Genomic DNA, 18,048 nt, shown 5'->3' on the forward strand with positions numbered 1-18,048 from the left:
CAGGAAGCACTTTAGCCTGGATGAACCCAACAATACTGAAACTCAGACACTGACTGCATACGTCAACCAGGCAGGTCAGGCTCGCTCCTCTCTTGGTCCCACTCACAGCCCTCCCTGGATACACTGAGGAAATCCCAGGGGCTCCAAGATCACCTACTGGCAGAGGTAGAGAGCTGAAGAACGTCAAACCAGGCTGCAGGTGAGAACCTCCCGGGGTGCTTTAGAAACTACCGACGCTGAGTCGCCAGCCCATAGAATCTGATTTGATTGATCTGGGGTAGGACCCAAGCACGGGCGTTTTCAGGGGGTGGAGGGAGGAAACACCTTTATGAGAGGGACCAGCCCTGTGGCCAAGTGGTTAAGTTTGCACACTCCGCGTCGGCAGCCCAGGGTTTTGCCAGTTCGGATCCTGGGCGCAGACATGGCACTGTTCATCAGGCCATGCTGAGGTGGCGTCCCACATAGCACAGCCAGAGGCACTCACAACTAGAATATACAACTATGTACTGGGGGGCTTTGGAGAGAAGAAGGAAAAAAAAGATTGGCAACAGATGTTAGCTCAGGTGCCAATCTTTAAAAAAAAAAAATTGTTTATGAGAAAGCGTAACGACCATATAGTGATGTGTACAAATCTTAAGCACCCAGCTTAATGAATTTTTACAAATGCATACCCCTGACCACCCCCTGCCCCCCGGCTCATCAAGACACAGAACATCATCCCCCAGTGCCTCAGCACAGGACTTTTTAAATTAAACTCTTTTATTTTAAAAAAATTAAAATGCTTCGAGTTGCAACCACGAACTCAGCAAGGGTATTTAAAAATTCTTCCCCCTTGGTTTTAATACACAGACAGAATTGATTGTAATAATTTGCTGTTTTTGCCACACCCCTGGTCATGGAAAGCCTTCAGTGAAGCATGGGCATAAGGTTTTAATATGCTGTTACTGATTTCTTAACCAGGTCCCTATTCCTTAAGGTCCCTTCAACACAGAAATTAACGTCAGCCTCAGATACATGTAATTTTGTTGTACTGTGATGGGTTTTGTAACTTGCCATGCATTGTTTATGACCCTCCCCTCTTTCCAGTTCTATATGGTTTAGGCAGCCCTTTTTGCCATAAACAAGAATATCTTATGTGTGCCTGAGAAAAATAAAGGTGGGGATCATTCTAATTTTTTGTGGGTCAGCCACCAACGGATGGGTGGCTAGGCCAGAGACAAAATCTGGAGCTGCCCGCAGCTCAAGGGTAGGGATGTGTGAAAGGCAGGAGTCTGAGGAACTGAATACCCAGTGAGGAAAACCCCCAAACAAAAGCCATGCCCAGGCCTGGTGGGAACGCACGGACTGCAGAAGCCGACTGAGTTTTGAGTTTGGAAAGGCCAGGAGGAGATATTCTGAGATATATGGGAAGGTGGACCAGGAAGGGGACAGCAATACACCCAGGAGCCAAAGAACTGTGCTGTCATCAGAGGCTGAGACACAGAGCGAGGCTGGCCTCAGAAGGAATGCGGCTGCCGAGTAAAGTTGCCGGGTTGTGCCCTGTGAGTACCCGGCAGAGATGGCCAGTGAGACTGTCACTGTGCCCACCTGGACAAGGCACCTTAATTTAATTTGCACACAGGATGCATATGGACTAGCGGCAGCCCCGGGAGCGATGCTGGGTAAGGCTGGACCCGGCCCAGGCTGTGCATCTCCTCTCTGTCTCCTTTCACATAGTTCCTAACAAACAATTCCTTACACAGCAGCTAAATGGCTTTTCCCTTCGGAACAGCCAGTGGAGTGGGCCGGGGGTTAGACGCCACCCTGCAGAGGAAGGTGCTGAGGGAGGCCGAGGTCCCACACGAAGGAGGCGCATCTCCTCTAATTCCTCGGATGGTGGCAGAAGACAAGCTTAACGGTGGACTTAGGTAACTGCCTGGATGAGGGCATCTCTGGTCCAGGAGTGACCAAAGAATCTAAACATGAGAAACCCATCACTTGAGCTTGGCACTCGGAACTCAACTTAAATGTCCGGCAATGAAAAGTGCTCTTCAGTCCAAATAACCAATTCCTTGTGGCTTCTTTTTGTTGTTATTGCTATATACAATTTGGTTTCCATGCAAATTTTTAGGTTTATTAAAAGAAAGTGTGACAACAAGAATTTTGTAACTCAGTATGGTAAAACAAATTACAATGCGTCTGAATACCAAAGGTTGTTCCCTAACAGAACAATGCTTTATAGTGAAAAATTGCTCTGTTCTGAAACAAAAGCAGAAAAATAGAAAATAAGCAAAAACGGGATTTTTGAAATCTAATTGTTTAGATCTATTAGATTTTGGATAGAACAATGAGTGAGTTTTTGAAGTCACATGTGGTTTTAATTTATGCAGTATTCCTGTTTTGCAAACTTCAGCCTGTTTGCAGTCATACACACATACACACACAAACACACACACACAAACGTGACCAGAACACCTCCCCTCCCCTTTCCTTATACAGTGAATTCAATTCCTGGATTCTATCAACCTTTCCCTGCATTTCACTAGCTGCAGGTGAAGCAATTGGGGACGTCTGGCTTTTAGGTAGCTGCTCAGAAACAGGAAACTGTCAAGTGCTCAGAGGTGGCAGGAATAGTGAGCACCTGGGAGAAACTGAGGAGGGGGTGTGGGGAGAAGGACAGCAGAGTCACCTCTTAAGTTTTGCAGATGGACGGTCCAGGACCATCAGGATTCCTCCTGGCCTCCCCCCAGTTCTGCGTTGCTTTGGGCTGATGGGGTGGGGCTGACGAGGTGGGGTGACGTGGGCTGAGCTTTGCACTGGGCCCAGAGGGGGTGAACAAAGGCACTTGTGTGTGCCTGATGCATGACAGCCCCAAGAACAACTGGAAGTCATGTTGCCTTATATGTTAATTATGACCTGTGTGTCCTCTCACCTCCACCTGCACGAGACCCCAGAGTTGATAGCACATCGAAAAACAATGAAAACAACGGCTTTCAAAACAGCAAAATGCAACAGGATTCATAAAGGACCATTGGCACAGTGCTGCCTAATACACATCTCTGTGCTGGGGGAAAAAGTCCCAGGCATTACAAAAGGGAGAAACACAGTGAGGACAGTGCTGTTCTCGCACCAGCATTTACAAGAGAGGAAAGGGATGGAATGGAGGCTGAGGTAAAACAAGGCCCCGTCCGGCTGCTGCATGGCCAGCCTCTTACCGTAGTGCGGGATGATGGCCCAGGCCATAGCAGAGGCGTAGATGCCGCCAATCATCCAGAACATGCAGAGCCAGCTCAGATGCTCGCCCCGCTTCTCTCGGGCCAGCACTTCAGCAAAGTAGGAGAACACGGTGGGAATGGCTCCTCCAATCCTGCCGAGAGGTACAGAGAACACATGAGATCAGGGCCTCTACAGCCCACGTGAGATACAAAGGCAGGAGCCAAAGCAGGCTCGAACATCACACGCTCTCTTTCTATCCCGGCATATGGAGGGACACACATTTTCTAACATCAGAGCCTCTGTGTTTAACACAGGCTTATTATCCCTGCCCAATCTGGAACCTGCAATTAAGCTATGTCACCAACAGGTGGCAGTGGTGCCCTAGTCATGGGATTTCTAGCGCTTAGCTTAAGATTCCAATGGGCATTCTGCTCAGGATTAAATCCTCTACATGCTATTTACCAAAATTTACAACATTTGGTATGATCTCGTGAATATTTTAATTTAACATATTTTAAAAAGAAATACTATGCTATGTCCCCCATGATGTGGCGAGTTTGGAAATAGCTTCAAACACTTCTGGGAGGCGGTCTACGACGGCACTGTGCCACTGCTACCCCACAGCAGCTGGTCCCGCAGCCCAACCAGGCTGACGTGTCGACAAAGACAGGACCAGCGGAGCTGCTCCCTAGAGTGGCTCTGGCCCCAAGCCAGTAGACGTCATCCTGAATGAGGACCTGTGAAAGGGGCGCTGGGAGACTCCAATAAGGAGCTGCTGGCTTACATCTCAGCAGAACGGGGCACAGTGCTTCCCTCAGTCAGGGTAATTATGAGAGAGGCTGGCCGAGCTCTGCAGATGACAGAGGGTCGCCTCCACTCAGGGTAAGTTTCCCCAAGGAGGGTCCATGGAATCAAAACTTTGTTCCTTCTAGGAGACGGGCCACAGATTTCATCAGGATCTCAAATAGGTCTTGACTCCCAAATTTTAAGCAGCACTGCCTAAGAAAGTCAGGTAACATGAGGAAAGATTACTTACTATCATTCCAAACAACATATCAATTCTCAAAATAAATACTTTTTGACAAGTTGTGCAACAATATAAGCAAGGCGTAGAGACGATACCCAGTGATATAGTTTTAAAAAGTACTGATTTCTGGTTTCTTTTTAAGATTGGCCCTGAACAAACATCTGTTGCCAATCGTTTTCTTTTCTTTTCTTTCTTCTCCCTAAAGCCCCCCAGTACATAGCTGTATATTCTAGTTGTAGGTCAGTCCCTCTGGCTGTGCTCTGTGTGGTGCCACCTCAGCATGGCTTGATGAGCGGTGCCATGTCTATGCCCGGGATCTGAACCGGCAAAACCCTGAGCCGCCGAAGCCGAGCCTGTGAACCTAACCACTCAGCCACGGGGCCGGCCGCAGTACTGATTTCTTTATGTTCAGGTTTCTGTAAGGTAAACAGCTTTTGACATTTTATGTGAACTTGACGTCAAGGAGTAAAACACGTATTTATCCATTTAGCAATAACTGATTCCCTTAGAGCCTTTGATATGATAAAGAAGCGCTGGCAGTGATCTTAGCAAACGCAATTCAGAGAAAGGACACATCTGTAGCAAACTGGCTGTCCCAAATGAACTGCAGGATTCATGATGTCACTCGGCATCAGCTGGTTGGTCAAAATACAGCTGCATTTCATGTGCTCGCGCTGCTTGAAGTGAGGCGGTCGTTATCTACCGCGGGGTACAGGTGACCACTCAGGCCAGTGTTTTCCAGTCTCTGGGCTACAAAATTAATTTAGTAGCTGTAAACAGCATTTAAAAAATTGAAATAGAGATAAAATATTTGAGTATAACTCAAATAATAAAGATAAGTATCATTTCATGAAAATTTTGTCTCCGTTAGAAACATTTTTTATAATGTATAATCATATACATATGTATGTGTGTATACATATATATTTATATAAATATACTTAAAAATATTTTTATGTATATAAATGTATTATGAGTTGCAGTGTGTTTCTCAGTGAGAGTTGCTGTTCAGAGTCTAAAACCATGAAGAGAAAGCATGCGTATGTGTTCCTCTGGCTATGAAGGCAGCATTCTACCTAAAGTTCCTAGAAGATGACACCAGACGGCTTCAGCTGCAGCACATGGCCACTTAGCGCCATGACACCAGAGGGAGCCAGCCAGGTCCAAGTCCATCAACCAGACCCCTAAACAAGAAGCAAATGAACGTGGCGGGCGGTCAGAGCTGGCTCCACACCTCACCACGTCAGACTCACACAGGCTTCTTGCGGACCCCACACCATGGACAGCTAGTCAAATAAAAAAATTCAACAAAGTTTTGACAGATTTAAAACAGCTTCATTACAATGCACAATTTTAATGGGAAATAAAATGTCTGTGTCATAAATCATTTAACGCTACTCTTTTTTTCCTTTTGACATGAAAAGTCTGTTTCTCTGCACCATCAAGTCCCTGGGCCCTAATCTGTGCCTTTCCTTCTCAAGTCAGGTTTGACTGACTTTTCACGTCTCATTACTGTCGCATCAGGAGTCTGGCCGTTCCGTGTGTAGGAGCTGTAACTCACACTTCGTGACGGCTCAATCGCACATCAAGATATGTCAGGCCACTCGGAACCGAGATCAATGCACTCCAGGGCGGCTAAGATGGCAGGTGGAAGGCTCTAGACTTGCCTGTTAGTTTTAAACAAATCACAAGTTGATCTTGTGCAAATCTCTTGCATAAGAGAATCCCAACTTTTAGGGGCTTCTAAGCATCCAGCTGGTTTTTATTGAGTGCTTCTTTTTAAGGGGGTTATTTTTGCATGGATCTCTCTCTCTGTTTGTAAAGCAGACTGCAATGTCAAGGGATAAATGAGTCTGAAAAGTCGGGGAAGGAATCTATTTAAATCCTTTGCAAAGTGCTTCAGACTCAGAGACCTACGAAACAAGCCAAGCATTCACATCTTATTGCGGGTTGACCATCCGTTTCCGGGAAAACATTCCTCCTCATCTAACTGTGACGTCCTTCAGGCAGAGAAAAACCACGGCAGTGTGCTGTAATGTCAACCATGACTAGTACTTCCTACCCCACGAGAGGGCTTATCCCTGTTTACGCTGACCGAAGTTCTCCTTGAAGGTGAGGGCTACACTGTGTTCATCTTTGAATCCTAGTACTTGGTCCAGTGGACGAGCACTAAGTGTTCACTCAGAAGAACTGAATTTCACAGGGACTCTCCAGGGATGGAGGTGGCACTCGAGCCTCCTGGTTCATCTGTTCTGACGGCCTCAACATTTCAGTGAACAGAAACACGTCTTACGTCCTGGGTCGGTATGACCTCAAGAGAAGTCAGACGCGCTGGAATGGAATTTCTGAGAGCGGGGGAGCCCCCAAAGGGTTCTTGAACCACTCCATGTCTTAGTTGCCATACCCCTCCCACCAAATTTTCTAAGTTAAAAAGAAAAAAGGAAGTTTCCCATTATTAGTCTACCTCAATATTTTGTATGAGGGGCTAAGACATTTCCTTATTTGTTTTATTATACTGATACAATTTCTGAGAATACAGGAAGAGATACGAAATATTTAAATGGCAGTTCTCAAATGCCCACGTGTCAGCGGTTGTTCAATGGGGCTGCTGCTCTCCCCTCTCCCGACAGACGTTTGGCAATTCTGGAGACATTTTCAGTTGTCACAGCTCAGGGGGTCCTATGGGCATAGAGTGGGCAGAAGCTAGGGATGCTGCTAAAAATCCTACAGTATATGAGACAGTCCTTCACAACAAAGAATTCTCCACCCCAAATATTAGCAGTGCTGAGGCTGACGAACTCTTGCAATGGGGATTTAATATGGGAAACGTAACTTGTTTCATACGAAAAGTCCATAACATAAGGCATAAAATGGTTATCTTTACATCACTGATGGGTAACAATCTCTAAATCCAGTTCACACGGAGACCTTTCTATCGTTCATTAGACATCGATCAGTTAGCTACTGCTGAGATTTGCTCAAGTTCATTTTTGACGGAATATTTATGTAAACGAAGCAATCAGATCAGGGTGGTTTATAAAGAATTTTTCTCAGGATAAGAGATTAAGCTATTTTATTAGCTGTCAAAAAGGGTCAGATCTTAATTATTCTTAGTAATAGGAGGCACAAAGGGAATCACGATTGAAATCCACTCTATGTAGGTAGAAGATTAGCTGGATTCAAAGTAATGGAATTGACACAAATGAAACAGAATGTTGATATGTGGAATTTCAGAGTTGGAGTTATTCCCTAAGTAGCATTAATTTTAGGTTTTTACAGCTTTAATAATAGAAATGTAGACTAAAGGAACTGCATTAAACCCTATTCTTAGAATAAGTTGGGACCCCTCCTCCACTCCATGGCACGTGCATGTGCACGTGTTGGAAAACACACACACACACACACACACACTCTACCTCAAAAGGTCTGACTCAATTCCAGGCATCCAGTACATATCATGAAACATATTTATTTTCCTCAATAATCTAGGATGAATTCACAAATGAGATATTGTACAAGGCAAACAGTGTGTCAGATTTACAGACAAAATTTCTCCTCTGTTGGGCACATGAGACACGTAACCTAAATCAGGTTAGCACAGCAGGACCAAGGAGAACACCGAGTGTTAGTCTGCACAAACCTCACGGAGGCGCTGGGAGCCTGCCTGGTGTACGGCCTGCGGATTTCACAGCCCTCCTGGTATCACCCCAGTTCGGATGATGACTGGCGGATCACGTGGGTCCCTGCACTCATCACACAGCTTCATGCTGGCTGAGAGGCAAAGACGGGGAGGGGGTCAGGTTTCTGCAGTGACAGAGGGAGGCTGCAGCGAAAAAGGCTAATTGTACTTAAATTCGCTTGAAGTATGACATTTTAGGGGAGAAATTACGGAATGTTTGATGGCTTCTTGTCCTGGGGAGGAATTCCACTGAGTAATTCTGTTCTGCTTTCTAACTTATTTCCCCAGGCAATTGTCAAACAGGCCTCGGCCCCTGTCTCCCACGGGAAGTGGTGCATGAGGCAAGAACAGGACTGAGGAGAAAGGTGCATAACCATTGTGAAGCCACGTGATCCACACAGAAAATAAGCAGAGGGCAAAGTCCACCAAGAGCTGACTCTGGCAGCTTTTATTAAGACAAGTATTACAGGTTTATAAAAAGAATACTGAATGGTGTAGTCTATGCAGGAATCACAATGACTATGAACTCACACAAAAAAATATCCTTTTAATCCTCACTCAGAATCAACAAAAAAGGAAGGAAGACACTGAACCGCCAGGCAAATTGTACAGTGATTTGGAGCCAATTCATTATGTTTTAAATTGGACCCAGAAATACACAATTAAAGCAGCAGCCCCAAAGATGGATTTTTCAGTGATTTCCTTTTCATGAAACTAAATCGACTGTCACAGACTCCGAGGAGGCTGCTCAGAGGCTTAGAGGAAAGAGCACAGATCTGACGGCGTCTGAATGGGTTGGGCTGGCACAATGAGAGTGCCGTATTGATTAGAAGGCACATGTCTATTATGAGAGATCAGATGGAAACAGGAAAAGAACACTTACTGGCAACCAAATCAATCATCAAATCAAGAACGGGACTCTCCTGTCCCCAGCGACAGCACTAAGGTGGGTGTGCAGGTAGCTTTAGTCTTCCAATCTCCAAAGCCAGTTTAAAAAATAATATTCTTTGATACGGGCAGTTGTTATTTTCTCAATATTATATAAACTATGAATAGAATATTTGGTAGAAAACTTGACTATTTTAAAAATATTGAGATGGAAACATATAATTTGGCTAAAGTTGTGTTTCTAAGAAAACATAGCTTTGACCCAATTCCCATAGTCCTTGTCTGCATTTGAGTTGGTGCCCTAAGTGCCAAACCTATGGAAGTCTTTGTATCCACAGCAGCAGACCTGGAGCCCTGGGGGAAAAGGTATAGTCACAGGTCAGGATTCTAACGCTGTCTGGAAAGAAAATTAATCTAGCTATTGAGAGAGCTGGAAGAATGCATTCCCACAGCACATAAGAGGTGTCATGAGTAAAGATGGTGATGCTCATTATGGTGATGTGTAAGAAATGATGACAAAAGCATGCAGACTTTGCCAGCCACTTGCTGTATATATCTACTCATCCATTCCTCCACTCACCCTCCCACCAACCTGCCATTTACTCATCCATCCATCATCTCTCCATCCATCCCTTCACCCAGCCAAACTGTGGGCCAGACACATCACCAGTTGCTGGAGGTACAGGCATGAAGAACACATGTTCCTGCCCTCAGAAGCTCACAGAGTCAATTCTAGAGCACCTATGGCTAATTTTTCACAATTATACATTGCAACTCTGGAAGATCTTTTGCTCTCTACCTTTGCCAAAGGGCGCACTGGGAAATAGTGTGTCTAAAAGGTCAACCTTATGTCAGAAATTCTTGTAAAGGGCACTGTCTAAGATAGTGCTTTCCAATAGAAATAAAACGTGAGTTTCAAATATAATTTTAAATTTTCTACAAGAGCTATTAAAACAAAGCAAAAAAAGTGAAGTTAATTTTAATATATATTCTGTTAATCCAATATATCCAAATATTATCATTTTATCACATAATCAACATAAAAATTATTAATGAGATATTTTGCCTTCTTTTATATGTGGTAAATCTTTGAAATCCAGTGCTCTGTATTGTGCATTTACAGCACATCTCAATTTGGCCACATTTCAAGTGCTTGGAGGTACATGTGGCCTGTCAGACAACAGAGACCTAAGAAAACACTGACTCACTGTTTATAATTTGGTTTGCGATTATTTTTGGATTAAAGATAATTTAGTCTGTTCTCTCATTTTCCATATTGGGAAAGGTCTTTCCATTCCATTCTCTGTGTCATAAATCTTCCTGAACTGACCTATTCAAAACATTTATTTAGTGATTATCATGTATCAGGCATTGTGTCGTATGAAATCAGAGACATTTCTCATCGAATCTGAGGCAGCACAGCCTGGTAGTTACGAGCATGGGCTCAGACTGCTTGGGTATGACTACAACATTTATTGTGTGACCTTAGACAGTTACTTAACCTCTCCATGCCTCAATTTCCTCACCTATAAAATGGGTATAATAAATAGTATCTTCCTTATAGGGTCACTACAAGGTTTAAATGAGTCAATATTTATAAAGTGTTTAACAGCATCTCTCACAGGGCAAGCACCATATAGGGGTTTGATAAAACACATTTTAAAACTTTTGAAAATTTCAAAATGAGTTTGCATTTTTCCAACATGATAAGGAAGTAAAACATCTTAAGAGAAAGACTACTTTGAAGGGAGAACCTTATAGTTCAGACTGAGACTAAAAATCAGAAGACCTGGGAGAGTCTGTTGAATACGTGGAAGTCACTTAATCGATCTGTGCCTCAATTTTCTAATTTAAAAAAGGGATAATATTTTTGCATTCCTAATAATAAAAGAGTTGTGGGAATATACAAGATGCTACATATAAAACACTTTGAAGCATTCCAGTGAATGGTGACCATTTCTACAAAGCCAAGGCAGGCTGGTTATTGTAACAACACAGCTCATGGACGGATGTTGCAAATAGCTACGAAGTATGCATTTGCAAGGCTCCATTTGCAGAGGGACAAATGACTATTTGTTCACTTACGATACCCAGACACAGTGAAATTTCATTTTAATTTCTGCTGCTGGTACATTTTTCTCCTGACCTTCATGCTTAGCAGTGCCAGGCCCTCAGTGAGAAGCTCCCGAGGCTGACATTGCCCAGCATCAGAAGCATCATCATTCCCATAATTAACAGTGACTGGAAACAAATAATTTAATTCTGCGGCAAATGAAAATGAATCAGTGGTGTCAACTCCATTGCCCATCTTTCTAATTTTCTGCAACAAAAGAGGAGAGGGAAGTGTCTGTTCCCTGGTGTGATATCACTTAGGCAAGTGAGAGACAGATGAACAACGGGTGGTACCCTATCCGTCACTCCCACAAAACACAGTTGTCCCCGGCAGGAAAAGCATCCTTTGTAGTGGATAAATATTTAAAGTCACATGGAATATGGCAGCTGGACATATTTATGCTTCTAAGAAGATATACTCATGACTTGGTGTGGTGAATTAAGAGGAAAGCACATTTAGAGGCAATGAAACCATAAACCCAGGTAGACCTCAGGCTGACACCAGAGCTCCTTCCCATCTCCCTCATACGCAGAAACAGGAGGCTAACACGGTGCTGCTAGTGGTGCCTCAGCAAGGAAACGACACAGAACAACAGAAACCTGTGGCATTTGCAGTAAAATCAATACAGAGGCATCTTAACCGCATATTCCGAATGCACAGTTTACAGAGTTGCTAGTTCAAAAGGACTTAATAGCAATTTAACTCCTAGCTGTGACATTCCTGGCTCCATCACTGACCCTTAATCTGCAAAATGAAGGGTTTGGACTGTGACCCAGAAATTCTCTTCCTTCTCTGAAATTCCCAGTGCATGGAACTGGTGGACAGATGCTGCACCAATGTGGGGATTCTGTCATTTGTGACGTCTATTTGAATTATGCATTCCGGAACTGGGAAATAACCACAGGATGGACTCACGGACCCATCGGATCCACTGTGAGATGGACCTGAGCTAAAACTCCATTGACGGCCAGACCTCCATAAGCCCCTACTCTGACTGGTGGACGACAGTGACATTGGGGTCTCCTGGAATTCTTGTCAGTCCAGACCTAGTGCCTAGTAACCCTCAAAAAGTCTGATTATCTCCTTTTCCTTCATGCACAATTACCCTGGTGAAAGGCCATAGGTCCCCTGGGGGAGTCTGGGAGAAAGATGAACGGTATAAATTTTCATTGGTGTACGGGGGTTCCTTCCTCAAGGGGACCTGGCCTCCATTCAGGGAGCTCTGGGTGTGTAAACTGGCTCAAGTCTGGGAATTGACTGAGGGGCCACGGCTCTCTGTTTTTATGCTTCAAGTTAAACTTTGTTCACTTGACCTGGAAGTCTTCCACTTAGATCAAGCGAGACTCTAGCAAACTTCCAATCCATTTCACTTCTAGGAACACCACGATCACATAAGGCCAATGCCACAGGTCCGTGCGACTCAGACTCTTCCCACTGCCACTGTGACGGTGTCCTGTACAGCGACTGCCTTGTCTTGGGCCATTAAGCAGTGAAGAGCAGACAGAACCGTCTGGTCAATCCCCTCTCTCTTGGAATTTACATGCTGGTGGAGGAGAGAAATAACCACATAAAAAGGAGGTATTTTCAGGCATGGATAGGTGCTCCCAAGAAAACAAAACAGGCTTCTGTGATGGGAGCCACTGGGACAGGTCGTGAGTGCTGAGGACTCTGGGAGAAGAACCTCAGAAGTGGAAAGGATGGCGAGAGCGATGCTCCTGGGAGACACGCGGAAACACATGGAAATACGTGGAGTGTTGATGGGTCTGCGCACCAGAGGCCCACGAAAGAAAAATTCCCAACATTCTGAAACCTTATCTCCTTGGTCATCTAGTTTTCTCCACCTTAAAAAGTGGATCAGACGTGGATGGAGGCAGCTGCTTAGCTAAGTAGCTATAACAAGATCTCTTATTTAAGGTCTCCAGGATGAAAGTCTTAACTCTTTGGCTTAAGTTTTAATAAAGAATGTTTAAGTTAAAAGGGACTATATCAAAACTTCAGTTGCTTGCATACTGAGTTCGTAAGTAATGGGAGTGAAAGGGTTTAAGTATTATATGCCTTTAAAAACAAGACAAGCCTCTAAGTGCTCATTCACAATTGTGTCACTGCTTTCTCCTTCTTCCAGGGAGCCTTGCAGTCCCCAGCATTCTCCCTCTTCAGGGAGTGACTAGTTCTCAGCAGGTGGAGAATGGGGGAGCTGCCCGTTCTTCCCTCCATGCCCAGCCGGGAAGCATCTTGGGGCCCAGCCTCACCCACATCTGTGAACTGTCCAGCATCGTTTCAGGGGTAGAGCAGGTGCTGAAGTGTGTTTTGAGTTGAATTGGAGAAACAGAGTCTTGGCTGAGACTTCCCAGAGATTCAGAGACCAGGTGTCCAGATGAAGTCTAGAGCTGCTGAGAAAGCTCTCTGTCGGGGGTGGCACCTCACACGTTACGGGTCAGTAACGTGGCCCGTAAACTCAGCCAAGGAAGAAAGATAACTGCTCATTCTCCTTAACAACTTCTTCCCTCAGGTCCCCTCAGCTGCTGGATCCCATAACACTCTGGGTTTTTTGCCACCTGGGCTCAGGTGAGTAAGCTCCCGCCGTCCCCCGGCCCCGCCCCAGCCTCAGGAGGCTCCGTCTGTTCTAGAAGCAGGGATGCTCGACTTTATCACCCTGCTTTCTCCCAGGTCTCTTCCCCATGACGAGTCCTTTCTGTCTCCCTCACGGGCAAGACTTGAAATTTCAAAGCCAGAAAGAGGCCTCCTTCTCTCTCTCCCTCTGCTGTTGCCCTGAGGCAATGAGCACGGACAGCTTAGCTCCATGAACAGGAGGAAGAACAGAGAGCAGGAAATGCCAAACATGGGGAGCGTTTCTTGACATGATCCCACACTTCCTCCACTGCCAGGCACTTTTAATCAGTCATCTCACTTGATCCTCTCACTCCAAGGGAGGAATGCAAAGGACTGGACCTCCCTTTTACAAAAGACGAAGCAGGCGGGGGGCCCGAGGGACTTCCCAAGGCCCCACCATGAAGGGCAGGGACAGCTTGGCTTAGATTTCTGGAGCCCAGGCCTGTGCCAACTTCCAAAGGCACTGCACGTTAGCCTCTGGTATCACAGTTTACAGACTCGGGCTGGGTTAGCAACACGCAGTCTGGCTTTGCCAGGTAAATCACGTTCTTTAGAGGTCAGCGGCCCTGAGCCGCTGGCTAAAGATGATTCGTCTGCCACATGGAAGAGGATGATAGCGTGAATATACCCAAGCGTCTCTCCTTCCGTCCTGCCCTTGAATTAGCTTCTGCACAGCCCATTAGCGTAGAGTATTTGGCAGCCGCCACAGCAGCCCTTTCCCTGCAGTCACTTGGGTTGACCACGTCACAATCCAGACTGGCAATTAAAAGTGCCATCATAATCGTACCACAGTCAGCACTTCCGAATCTGTGGATATATCATTGAAATTTCCTGGATAAGATTGCAAATGGAAAGGACTGGAAAGTTCAGAACTTAGGCTACTGGCCTTCTCCTGACAGGCTAGGGGTATAACACAGGTAGCAGAAAGAGGAAAGCAGCCTTGGCCTTTTCTGGTGGCAAGAATCTCTTCTCCTATAGGCACTGAGAAGGTCCTTTAACAAACAGCCCCAAATAACACCTGTTCTTCCTCAGGTATCTCAATTCACACATTAGGGGTCTGCTGCAGCCCCTGAATCCATGATCCAAATTATCCCCCCACGTCAGCAGCGTATGGAGCCAATCCACACAGAGCCCTGAGCAGCGAGGTCCCCTCTTCCTCCATCATTACAAGCCAAATGATTGATTCTGAACGTGTTTTTCCAAGGAAAAAATATTTTTATGCTTTCCCAAACTTTCCAACCCTCTTGGTTTCCTGGAATGGTGTACTGGAATGTCGTCACTCTGAGGAAAGCTCCTGAAATTTGTGCAACTGAGTCACATACTCGCAAAGTGCCCACTGTGTGCAGAATGTAACATATGAGGAGCTATAAGAAGATAAAAGGAAGATTAGAAAAATCTGTGGATAACCCATCAATCTCAATATGAGCACAAATTTTGTGGCAGAAGATGATATAAAAGTTTTAAAATATTTTGAACGAATTATAAAAGTGATCCATCGGTCTGCAAGGGGAAATCTTTATAGTCTTGAAGTAACGCACTTACACAGTCTTTCTCTCCGATGCCTTATATTCCTGTCCGTCCTGGCTCTGATTTTTAAAGCACCACAATATGGAATTAAGAAGGGCATGGTGCAGTCCTTTGACCTTCTCTTTTGGTAAAACTGCGTTTTGCTGTTTGGATACCAATACCATCAACAACCACAACTGATACGGTTCTCAAATTCATAACCCAGCACTGTCTCCTTTCCTTTCTTCATTTATTTTATTTTATTTTATATTATTTCTATAGATTCATCTTAGGCTAGACACCTCATAAACAATGTCTCTAATGAAAATATAGTTCTCAAGCATGAATCAGAAATTTTATATTTTTACTATTTTTTTTTCCTTATCAAAGCAGAGTTTCTTGGGCTCTCCTATGAGCTATTAGGTTTTCCCAAGTTGTGGCTTCACTTAGTATAGTAATAAGTGCTTCAAGCTCTTTTACAAAAAGTGACTATACCACTGGCTGTACTGTGCCATTGCATTTGCCTAATAGCGCATCTCCTGTTAATTCAACAAAAAGAACCTACTACATCTCAAGAGGCACGCTTCCCACCTAGTTACATATGCTGTTAACACAGATCAACAAAACAATATTTGCTTGGACACTCTCACCCTGGACTTCAGAGCATACTGGAATGGGCCGAATCTTTAAGGAGTTCACCATAGGGAGGACCACAGCCATTTCTTGTTTAAATTAAATTTTCAGAAGAAAAATACATTTATGAATGTGCTCTGCCATAGAAACAGCATTCCACTTAAAACAATCCTCATCTCCTAGAAGGAAAATACTGAAAGAATCATCCACGAGAACACAGATGTGTGCTCCCTTCTCTTCTGGATTTAAAGGCTGATCATAATATTTCTAAGAACCAGCATTGTGGCTCCTAAGGGTGACATCAAGATAGGGAAGGAGACATGGTAAGGGATAATTTCTTGGTAACGAGGTCTTCTAGAGTGGAGAACATATAGAATTACGAAGAATAAACACATTACTATAAAATATGAAGGAGAAACCTTACCCGAATCCAGAAAGCAAGCGACAGAAGAGAAAGAAGCCATAACCTTGGACAAATGAAGAAAGGAAGGCAAAGAATCCGTTGACAGACATGCAAATCAGAAGAGACTGCTTCCTTCCCACTTTGTCCGCCAGGCCTCCCCAGAAGAACGCCCCCACCATCATCCCGAGGTACACTATGCTGCCTGCAACACACAGAAAACAGAGAAACAAGTCAGAGATCGGGAGCAAACGACACACGAACAGCAGATGAACAAGAGACAAAATACATTCCAGCATTTTGCATGGGAAAAACTTCCTTTAAAGACATATCCTTCAGGACACACGCGTCAGCTTCCAAGTTGGAAAGTCAGCCCTGTGGGGACCTTTGGCTGCATGACCAATGGCAAGAGCAAAAGACCAAGCGGTCACGTCCTCCCCAGCCTCGGGGGGATAGGTCCGCAGAGGGCAGGCATCAGAAGTGTCCACACAGAGCAGTCCTGTAGTGCGACTCATGGTCACATCACCTTCGGTCCAAATGCCCAGCTTAGCACCGTGACAAGGCCAAGATGGAAGACTGAGTCAAGGGCTCCCAGGTCAATGCAGATCCCCCCACCTGTTTCTAATCTCTGCCTATAGCAGATGGCCTGGGCCAAGGCCAGACCCTTAGGAACCCTCTAGAGAATTCTACGGGTTCTTTCTCTGTTGTCCCTCCTGAAAGAAAATTTGGTTTAGAGATTATGAGAGTTAATCTTAAAATAGTCTCAAACTCTGCTCCAGAGAAAACCTCTTTTTGAGTCAGGAACTTAAGGAGCCTGCAGAGAAGGGAAATAGCTGTGAGTAGTTTGAGAATTATCAACCTTATCACGGTTGGCTTTGCTTCCATAAGGGAAACAAACGGCAAATCGAGAGTTAGAGAGATGTCGCTCTTGGTGTCACTGTGAGCATACACTCGAATTTCTTAATTCCCTTGATTCTTCTAAAAAACTAGGCCCCAAAAGCCCCAGCCAGAATCTTTCTCAGGATGAAATAATATTAGGTACGGCAAACCCTCCTCCAGGGAGGTGTCTGAAGGGTGGGCGATATCTAAGGGAAATGGCATAATTAGTAAATGAAAGTCGCTAGATCTGCATGTGGTGTTAAAAAAGCTGTTACTACATCTCTCATCCATTGCTGCTTTTTCACTCGCTTCACCGAAGCACCATCTGAACGGTCCCTTTCAAAGGCACATTTATGATACTGAGCGGCATCTAAGCAACAAGATAAAAAACACCGGTTCATTTCTTGCTTTTAGATTAGGTTGGGAAATACTCTATTTAAACATTCAGCCCAAATTCATTTGCTTAATATTCAGTGAATGGATCAATATGAGACCCAGAAGGAGAACATCTGGCGAAGTCCAGTGACCGTCACATCAATGACACATGCACGCTGCCTTGCAGATGGCCCAACACAGACAGCTACGGTGAACGGCGAATGCTGGAGCAACTGTACAGCAAGACAACACAAAGGCTGTTTCAGTTTGACTGTGGTACTGCAAGGAGGTGGGTGGTCATTCTTTGTCGGGGTGGGGATGGCATGTTCTCCTCTGTACTATCGGGCTGAGCATGCAAAGATCATCCACCCCAATAAAGAGATTCCTCACAGCATGAGGCCCAGTGCACATCCAGAAGATCACTGAAAGACTGTACGAGCACGAGGCCACGGAATTCCAAAAGCAGAGAGATTCGCCCAGGAAATGCATGTGTAGCATGTCTCATTTCTAGCATGAAAGGCTCAGGTTTGCCACGCAGCTTCTCAGGAGAATAATGAGCAGCTAAGCTTCTTCATAACAATGTCTGTGTCTTTAAAGAGACCTGCAAATCAGAAAGCGAGCCCCTTAGAGCAGGAGTGGCCCGGGGCTGCTGCAATCTAAAGCTTGGGAGTCTTTCTTGTCGCTCCAGCCTAGGAACAAAGAATGGTCACCAGCACTTGCCGAACCACTCCCAGTTCTAAGCA

General features: G+C 44.9%; 1 protein-coding gene across 4 annotated transcripts in view; it reads right to left on the reverse strand.

The window, feature by feature from the left end:
• Positions 1-18,048, reverse strand: part of SV2C (synaptic vesicle glycoprotein 2C) — a 206,291-nt gene that overhangs the window by 94,192 nt on the left and 94,051 nt on the right. For all 4 annotated transcript variants that reach the window (XM_070571608.1, XM_070571609.1, XM_070571610.1 and 1 more), the window contains 2 exons: positions 16,076-16,256; positions 3,195-3,346 (listed from right to left, as the gene is read on the reverse strand). In XM_070571608.1, the coding sequence (XP_070427709.1) occupies positions 3,195-3,346; positions 16,076-16,256 (333 nt within the window). The remainder of the gene's footprint in view (positions 1-3,194; positions 3,347-16,075; positions 16,257-18,048) is intronic.

This window comes from Equus przewalskii, chromosome 13 (assembly GCF_037783145.1).
Source record: "Equus przewalskii isolate Varuska chromosome 13, EquPr2, whole genome shotgun sequence".
Taxonomy (NCBI): domain Eukaryota; kingdom Metazoa; phylum Chordata; class Mammalia; order Perissodactyla; family Equidae; genus Equus; species Equus przewalskii.